Source organism: Phocoena phocoena, chromosome 7, assembly GCF_963924675.1.
Source record: "Phocoena phocoena chromosome 7, mPhoPho1.1, whole genome shotgun sequence".
NCBI classification, from domain to species: Eukaryota; Metazoa; Chordata; class Mammalia; order Artiodactyla; family Phocoenidae; genus Phocoena; species Phocoena phocoena.
The window spans coordinates 49,319,689-49,329,470 of NC_089225.1; the positions used below are offsets into that span (position 1 = coordinate 49,319,689).

The following is a 9,782-nucleotide window of genomic DNA, read 5'->3' on the forward strand; positions in this document are numbered from 1 at the left end:
GTATACATGTCAATCCCAATCGCCCAATTCATCACACCACCATCCCCACCCCCCTGCGGCTTTCCCCCCTTGGCATCCATACGTTTGTTCTCTATATCTGTGTCTCAATTTCTGCCCTGCAAACCAGTTCATCTGTACCATTTTTCTAGGTTCCACATATATGCATTAATATATAATATTTGTTTTTCTCTTTCTGACTTACTTCACTCTGTATGACAGTCTCTAGATGCATCTACATCTCTACAAATGACCCAATTTCGTTTCTTTTTATGGCTGAGTAATATTCCATTGTATATATGTACCACATCTTCTTTCATCATTTTAAAACAAAGAGAAGAATTATCTTGGAAGGACATGTCGGTTAAATAAGAACTGTAAATTTCCTAATGCACAGTGCATAGGGCAGAGCTACTGTTTCTGCTTGCCTAGCTGACCTTCTTCAAAGTCTCCATCTCTTCTTTTTAGAGAAAACCTCTGCCTCATTGTCTGGCCATGTGGCTTGGATGGAGCTGACCTACCCCTTGGCAACACTGGTTAACATGTGATGCTGATCTGGCCAATGAGAGCATCACAAACCCTTGGTTACAGTGATTGGTTCAGAAGAGGCCATGTGACCTAATTAGACTGAATTTCAGGACTTGTGCAAGAAATTTTGAAGAAAAAGAGAGCTCTTTTTCTTGGGGTTACTAGGCTGTAGGATGTTAGTTTCATGCTACTGGTAGCTATTTCTATCATCTCGTGGGAAGAGCCAGCCTGTGAATGCAGCCAGTATAGGTGAAAGTAGAACCAAAAATGGAAAAGGACTGTGTCCTGATGATGTTGTTTTAGGTACTGGATCCTTTGATGTTAAGACCAGATTTACCCCACACATACATTTACTTGTTTGTTGCTTAGTTTGTTTTCAAAAACTACTTTCTGTTGGTTTTTGGTCACTTTCACTTGAAGGGAAACTTATTAATATGACAGGTACTTAATAAATGCAATCATTATTTTACTACCATCCTCATCATTTTGGGATTGTTTCTGAGGCAGAGACAGGGAGGTGACAAAGAAGGAAGGGACATAAGGAAGAAATAATGAATGGGTAAGAGAAAGATTTGGAAGTGAACTGTAGTGCCTTGCAAGTAAGGGAGAGCCTGGGTGACTGGTAATTCTAGAAGAGCTAATGATATACAAATAAATATGACAATTCATGGAATCCTGAGCTTTTACCATCTACTTTTCTGATTTTCTTTTAAACTCCTTTTTTTTTTTTTTTTTTTTTTTTTTGCGGTATGTGGGCCTCTCACTGTTGTGTCCTCTCCCGTTGCGGAGCACAGGCTCCGGACGCGTAGGCTCAGCGGCCACGGCTCACGAGCCCAGCTGCTCCGCGGCATAGTGGGATCCTCCCGGACCGGGACACGAACCCGTGTCCCCTGCATCGGCAGGCGGACTCTCAACCACTGCGCCACCAGGGAAGCCCTAAACTCCTTTTTCAAGAAAAACTCCCTAATCCCAATTAAAAAGAAAACAAACAACTCTCCCTACCCCATGTAACAATTAAAAACTCCTGTGGAATGACAAACCAGGCATGAATTTAAAATCACAAGTTCCTATATGATTCTTCGTGCGGCCCCAGTAAAGAGGGAGCATGCATCTCTTTAGAAGAGCTGATAAAAAGGGAGAATAAATTGTCTTTAAACATCGAAGAGACAATCAAGGAAAGAGCACATTTTTAAATGGATACATTTCTACATTCCAGAATTAACAAACATGCATTTTCACTACAGATCTAACATACCTCATTCTATTTCCAGTACCCTGTCACACTGTCAAAAGGATATTTTCTTCCATGGTACTAATGAGTCATCTGTAATTTTAAGAGAACATGAGAAGGAAGAAGTTTTCTGTAATAAAGAGTGGGTGAAGAATTTGAATGTATAGCCAAATGGTGCAAAATCAGCCGAAGCTATGAAACGAAACTGTGAAAAAAAAAAAATCCCATGAGGAAATAAAGGTGTGTTCACGAGCTAAAATGTGCCTTGTCACACTGCTAAAGTAAATAAACAAACAAAAGGAACCCAACCTGGAATCATGTTCTGAAGACCACGGGACCAGAGCTAACATGGTATGGAAAATTCTGTGACTCTCCTCTGATAGCACTGTTATTTTATTCCTTAGTTCTTACCTCGGACTTCTGAAGGCTTAAAACATCTGAGGGTCTGGAAGTGCTTCCATGCACCGTGAGTGTTCATGAGACAGTTGCTACTATTTCTCGAGTTACTACCACAATATCACTGACCATGGATTAAACTATTTTAACAATTTCAACAGAAAATTTGAATATTATATAATTTGTACATTTTAAGCTAGGGCAAAGAAGATAAAAATATGTGGGCATATGCCATCTGAAAATACACCATCAGCAGTGACATTTTCATAAGCTCACTGACACTGTAGAAGATCACAGAGTGCTTCACTGGGGTTTGTGTCCTTTCTATTCCTTACATGTAGATTCTTTATATATACACACCCTTGTACTTTAACCTAAAACTTAACATAGATTCTGCAACCATTTTTTGTAATAGGCTTGCTTTGTTTATTCTATATATTTTTAAGAAAGAAACCAGAGACTTGGGATATACATACAAAGGACACATTAAGTATTGTACTTGAGTTTAAACTTAGGGGAGTCACTAGCCTGATTAATATTTGCATATTACAATCCACTCAGGCAATAAAATGCACATCCCCAATATCAGTGATGGTGGGAAATTTCATCCTAAGAAGCATTTTCCCCAGTAACATTTCCATCATTAGACCCTTTATCTATGCTGGGAGTACTGTGCATGTCTACTGCATTGTTTAAAGAAGATCACCCTGCCATCCTCAGATACTCAAGTCACTAAAGTGAAATTGGTCATCAAGTGGAAAAAGGAAATATTCATCATTTTTAAAAGGTTATTATTTTTCTAAGGATTCCAGCTTCAATCAGAGGAAGCTAATTCAGAATTTAAGACTATTCCTCCATACTGAAATAATCCAATTATGAACAAAAATTTAAGACTAGAAAGAGTGTACACACAACCACAGAAAGTTATAAAACATGTAAATGCAAAAGAAGGAAATTTCCAACACATAGCTCAATCATGTCTTAAGCATGCCATGTTAGTTTTAAAAACTAATTTTCAGTACTGCAAAAAGTTTCACTTGTATTTCTGTTGAATGACTTACATTTGGAGACTTGCTGGATGTCAGCTCAATGTGAAAGCAATGCATGTGCCTCACCTTGGGGAAACCTCCTTCCTGATAACAATATTTCTCTTACCAGGTTGTGCTACTTGCACTCTGTGATTTGTTCCAAAATACCAAAATATTTTTCCTTCCTCACACAATGTACATTTGAAGATAAGGACAGAAGATGCTAAAGGCAAGTTTGAATGTGAACCTAACAAAGTTTATAAGGGTTACTTCACCACAAGAATCTGACTGAATAGTCATTCCTTCAGGATTGGTCTTTTACCCTCAGTTTTAAGACCTTTCTTTTAACTATTTGGATGGGTTTGCATCATTTTGCTTTCCATCTGCCTTTATATCCTTTGTTATATCTCATTCATTATAAACCAATTGTGGATGGCTTTGTTTGGGGACATTCCCTCAAGATGACAAATTTTATCAGTCTAAAAACTCTTTAATTTAAAGGAAAAGATTAATTGGATGATCTCATTTCTACTTGAAGAATAGCTGCCCTTGTCAACACGCATTAGTTTGGTCTTTCTCAATGTATGCATTTATTGTTTTATAGATAAGGACACAGCACAGGAGATGGGATGCTAGATTTCAGCCCTGTTTGATGAAGTGGTAGACTCTGGGTGGCTTTAATAATTTTTAGATGGTGGTTACTACTGGAGAGGTGGGAGCTGGATGTCTGGGAGTAGCAAAATGCCTGCTGAGCATGGAGCCCACTAACCCACTGTAATAGCAGCTCTGAATAGATTGGCTATGTCCAATGGCTATAAATAAAGTAACATACTTTAGTGTTAATGAATTTCTGGCTAGAACACATCAGAGTCATTATTTCAATAATAGAGTAAATTTAAATAAGTTAATATGTATGAATAGTTGGATTATCCACATTTTTACTTTTTTTATACAAATAAACCCCTCGTATGTAGTCTGCTTAATTTGGGTTTTAGCTTTTCAGATATCATATTAAATTAATTTCCAAAGGAGTGATTTAATGACAAAATTCAATTTTTCTCATAATTTAAATGGAAGTTATGAAACAGATCATGGCTTACCTACTAAGATTTAATAATACAATGTTAAAAAGCAAAGTTAAATAAATGATAATGAATCTACGGAAAATTATTAATCTCTTCCTTCACAGTAAAATGGTCAAATCAGTTTTTAAAAAGGAAAAGTGTGTTATACTTAAGCTGGCTATATCCTGAAAAGTGTTTTTAAAAATCTGAACATTGAGGTTTTTACCTCTGAAAGTTGTAGTAGTCAATGAGAATGTATTTACAAAACTGTCTCAAATCCAAATACTAAAATTCCAAACTTATGCACTTGATAAAAACTAACATGATAACTGTGCCAGCAACCAAAAGCATCCCTAAACGTTTTGGGGGTATTTTTAAGGCCCATGTTTAACTAAAAGATCTCATTTGCTTAATTACAGTATTTGTGCTGTACCTTTCCACCAAGAGTTCACAAATATATTATTCTAGGTGATAAGGATAATAAAATATTGCAAATTAACTAGTCATAAATTTAATCTAAAATCAATACAATAATCTTTTTTGATTTTTATCTTTTTCTACACTTTTCTTCTTGGTTTGGTGAAATCATGGTCATAATGAAAGGCTGGGTGCTTACTATTTTCATTTCAAGCATGGATATTCAAATATCATTTATATGTTCTTCAGAATACTATATTTTTGGTCATCCTTACCAATATCAATATATTTCCACCAAAAGATTAAATAATTTTTTAAACTATAGTTTGTATAGGAATGTTTTTTCCCAATGAAAAAAAGTTTCTTCAGGAAGTTAACTGATATATTATATATAACATAATATTTATATATAATATAGAAACTGAAAACCCTTGTGGCATCAAATTTTGTTCCATGAGAAATGAATACCAATATTTTTGAGGTCTTTATAATTTGTGATAATTTCAAGATTTTCAAGTACAGAAAACCCATAAATAGTAAATACAATCTTTGGGGAGATGTTTTTAATTTGTTAACTTAGCTGCCTACAACTTACATTTATTTTTAGGTATCTATTGTGCATTTGGAACAGCTCCATCTGTTATGATATAATCAATTTATTTGTCATGTATATGCATAAAACATGTGCAAATGTGTTTTATTTCCTAAACAGAAGGATACTTAGACTTTGTGCTAACTTAGCTTGTGTTGGTGCTATAACAGTCCAAGGTATACTGTAAGGCAATTAGCAGCAAAATATGCCTGATAAAACACACTCACTTTTTTATTGATATAGTACGGGTCCAGGTCCTCCAGCGGCTCTGACACCATCCCTGGAGGGATGTCTCCATAAATAAAAGGAAGGTTCTTTCCAGCTTCCAAGTCACTATTTGGCTTTGGGCCACGTTCGTCATCATCTTTCTTGTCTGGTTTGGGATTCTTAGCCTTTTCTTCTGCAATGCGTCTTTCAATAGCTGCAAGAGATTCTCTGGTGAAGAAGCTGAAGCTGTCAGGTCCTGGTGGTACAAGCACTGTTTGCTCCATTTTGTCATCCTGCACATTTTAATCACCATTTACTCTGCATATGAAAGTCCTAAAAAAAAAAGAATACAGATATTTTAAGGAGATTAAGAGATCTTAATATCTACAAACTCCTGTCATGAAATAAGAGCTAGAGGATTGAAATGTTCGTTTCCAATTAAATCCAAATGGAATTACTAAATATAAATTCTTTTTCTGTAGTAAGAACATTTAACTTGAGATCTTTAACATTACCCTTTTAACAAATTTTTAAGTATGCAAGACAGTATTGTCAACTATAGTCACGAAGTCGTACAGCAGCTCTCTAGAATTTATTCATCTTACATAACTGAAACTTTATGCCCAGTAAATAGCAACTCTCCATTTCCCCCTTCCCCAGCTTCTGGCAAACACCATTCTACTTTCTGCCTCTATGAGTTTGGCTTAACAAACAAGTTTTCTATCTCGGGTTTGTTAAATGTCCCATGTTTATTAATTCTTGTGCTTTGCCGAGACAGGAACTGTGCCATAACTTAAGAAAGTAGTTCAAGTATAGCCTTAATTAAAGTACATTAGCTAAATACCACCCTGTCCCAAATGGGCTGTTCACTCTGTGAGCCACCCAGAAGATGAGGATGTAGCCCCATAGAGACCATGGTTAGCTCATCAACAGGCTGAAGTGGAAAGGGAGTTGTTTCTGAGAGGATATAAAATCCAACCCTCTAATCTGCACAAATGGCTCCTGGCCAAGCTGGTCAGAACAGTTTGCTGCAGCCAGACTTAATGACCAGTCAAATAGCCACTGCTGTCCTGATTGAGCCTTCATCTATTCTGAGATACAGACAATTGGAACTGTGACCTGTCACATCACCAGCCATGCTAGGGTTGGCTTACTTAAACACGTACAGAAAGAGATGGTCCAAGGTTAGACAGATGCCATTTAGATGACTAAGAATGAGAGAAAGGTGAGGCTGGGAAGAAATTACTAGATTGGGCTGCAGGTGGGAGAAGATAGCTGTATGTGCAGGAGATAGCAGGATTCTCTAATTTCAGGAAAATAAAATAATCGGAAAGAAGATGGTTCCATAAATTAAATAGGAACTGAGGTGTTTTCCTTCACTAAAGCAATAATGATATTCTTGCTGATTCTATAGTCCTATAGTGAGAAACATATGAGGACCTGAGGCAAAACACTCGACTCTGTGTAGCAGTCAGACTTGATCTGATGCCCGAGGCCAAATCCCAAATGTATTGTTTTAAGGCATATTTAATATCAGCTCAAATTTCACAGATATTACTGAGCCAAAACTTCTCAGAGCCTAAGCTATCATTTGGCCACATGTTTTATTTGGACACTGCATTAACTCATTAAAGTCAGGAGGCTGGGACTTCCCTGGTGGCACAGTGGTTAAGAACCCGCCTGCCAATGCAGGGGACACGGGTTCGTATGCCAGGTCTGGGAAGATCCCACGTGCTGTGGAGCAACTAAGCCTGCATGCCACAATTACTGAGCCTGTGCACCTAGAGGCCGTGCTCTGCAACAAGAGAAGCCACTGCAGTGAGAAGCCACTGCATTGAGAAGCCCGTGCACTGCAACGAAGAGTAGTCCCCACTCACCACAACTAGAGAAAGCTGCGTAGCAATGAAGACCCAAAGCAGCCAATTAATAATAATAATAATAATAATAAAGTCAGCAAGCTATGATACAGTTAATTGCAGCTTTGGTGTATATGAACTGCAATAATAAAACTGCTGCCATAGCTATCTTTTGAGAGGTCTTATAGGGATCTCAAATTTCACTGAAGGAGATTCCCATTGCTGTGAGGTTTATGACCATATTTTTTAGGGGGTGACCAGAAACAAGGAGGGATGGAAGTCTAAATTTGTACTCTCCATCCATTAAGTGAACTAACGAAACTTTCAGAGGTTATTACAATCTACCTGCAATTCAGCTTAGGGCCTGGAAGAATAGAAAAATTAAATCAGTAAATTTAAATCAATGGAAAAAGAATATTTTGCCTTAAAATTTTACTGCTCCCATAAGGCATCAGAAAAATACTGGCATTTATTTATTTGGAAGTAAAAGTTTAGGGATAACAAGCATAGTGCATTTTCTAAGGGAAGTTTTATAACATCAATGTATGTATGGTTTTATTTTTAACTAATTAGTTTTTTGATAAAAAACATGTGTAAATGATATAAATTCAAAACATTTTAAAAAAACAGTGTAAATTTTCCTTTCCATGTTGTTCTCCAACAATCAATTCCTGGTCCAGCGGTAACCACAGTTATCTGTCTACATATATTTTTCCAGATATGTAATAGGTATGTGCCAATCACATGGGTGTATGTATACTCACAAATTTTCTGTTTAAAAACACATACATAGAATATCTTGCTATACAAACTTTTCTGCACCCTGCATTTTTCACTTAAAATATATATTAGAGCTCATTCCTTATCAGTTTTTATAGATTCAATTCTTTTTATCAGCTGCATGGTTTTCTTTTTTTTTGTACATACTATAATTTTTGAATCAATTACCTAGTTATAGGTATTCAGGTTGTTTTCAGTCTTTTGTTATCATAAATAAAGCTGCAATTAATATATTTTAAACACATACTTTCATATATATGTGAATGTTTATGGTATCAATTTCTAAAGTTGGAATTTGTGCAAAAAGTGAATCTTTAATTTTGACATTATCACAAAATAACTCTCTGAAGGCTGAACCAATTGATTCTCCTGACAACGATGTAACACGGTGCCTGCTCATCTCCATCCTCACCACATAATGTGTTATCATACTTTCAATACGTTCAACCTGACCGAGGCAAAAATGGGGTCATATAATTGTTTTAATTTGCATTTGTCTTAAAATGAGAAAAGTTGAACTTATATGAGCATATGTTTAAGAGCTATATTTTCTTTTCTGTGACTGCCTAGTTAAATAACAGTCCATGTTTTCATTTTCTTTTCCTTTTTAATCTATAGCACCTTTTAAGTACAACATGAACCACTTAATTTTGGCATATGGGGGCTTTTAAAAAACATACACTGTATGTATTTTGACTTTATGGTGTTTTATGCTACAGATTAAAAACATTTTAATTAAAAAATGTTTAATGTTATGTGATGATCAAACTCTAATTCTTCTTTGGTTTCTAGATTTTGTGTCATGCTCAGGAAAGCATCCACGTCCCTCTGGAAGTGTGGAAGGACATATCATATACCATCTTTTCTTCTTGAATTTTTGTCATTTTTATGGCTTAGTTTTATAAATTTAAATCTTTGATCTATTTGGAATTTGTTTTCTATCTGGAGTGAGGTAGAGATCCATTTTTTCTAGTTGTCCCAACATTAATTACTGAATAAGCTAACTTCTCCACTAATGCACTATTTATATATATATATATATATATATATATATATATATATATATATAAAACCCCCAAAGTCAACAACAAACTTTACAAGCCCTAGATATATTTTCATTAAAGTTAAGAAAAAAATCAACAGTATATAAACCAATCCAATTAGATGTGAGAAACAATTATACTATTTAATAAGGATGAAGGAAGTAAAATACAGTTATTTGCATATTATATGATTGTATGCCTAGAAAACTCAATAGAAACATATGAAAAATTCCTAAAAGTGGTGAAAGAATTGAGGTGTCTGAGTTCAAAGGTAACATAAAAAACTCAATAGATTTTCTTTATAGGAAGAACACAAGTTTAAAAATACAATGGAAGAAACTAGAAGCTTTCCCACTCAGATTAGAAACAAGGCAAGGATGTCCCCTCTCACCACTTTTCAACATCATACTGGAAGTCCTAGTTAATGCAATAGGCCAATAAAAGGAAGTAAAAGGTATACAGATTGAGAAGAGAGAAATAAAAATGTCTTTGTTTGATTATCACACAATTGTCTATATAGAAAAATCCAAAAGAATTAACAAAAGAACTCCTAGAACTAATAAGCAATTATAGCAAAGTTGCAGGATAGAAGGTTAATATACAAAAGTCAATCGCTTTCCTATATACCAGCAATGAACACGTG

At 35.5% G+C, this 9,782-nt stretch overlaps 1 protein-coding gene across 6 annotated transcripts in view; it reads right to left on the reverse strand.

The window, feature by feature from the left end:
- Window positions 1-5,744, reverse strand: part of LOC136125958 (sodium channel protein type 1 subunit alpha) — a 93,141-nt gene extending 87,397 nt beyond the window's left edge. For all 6 annotated transcript variants that reach the window (XM_065880985.1, XM_065880984.1, XM_065880982.1 and 3 more), the window contains exon 1: window positions 5,481-5,744. In XM_065880985.1, the coding sequence (XP_065737057.1) occupies window positions 5,481-5,744 (264 nt within the window). The remainder of the gene's footprint in view (window positions 1-5,480) is intronic.
- Window positions 5,745-9,782: the final 4,038 nt, after the last annotated feature.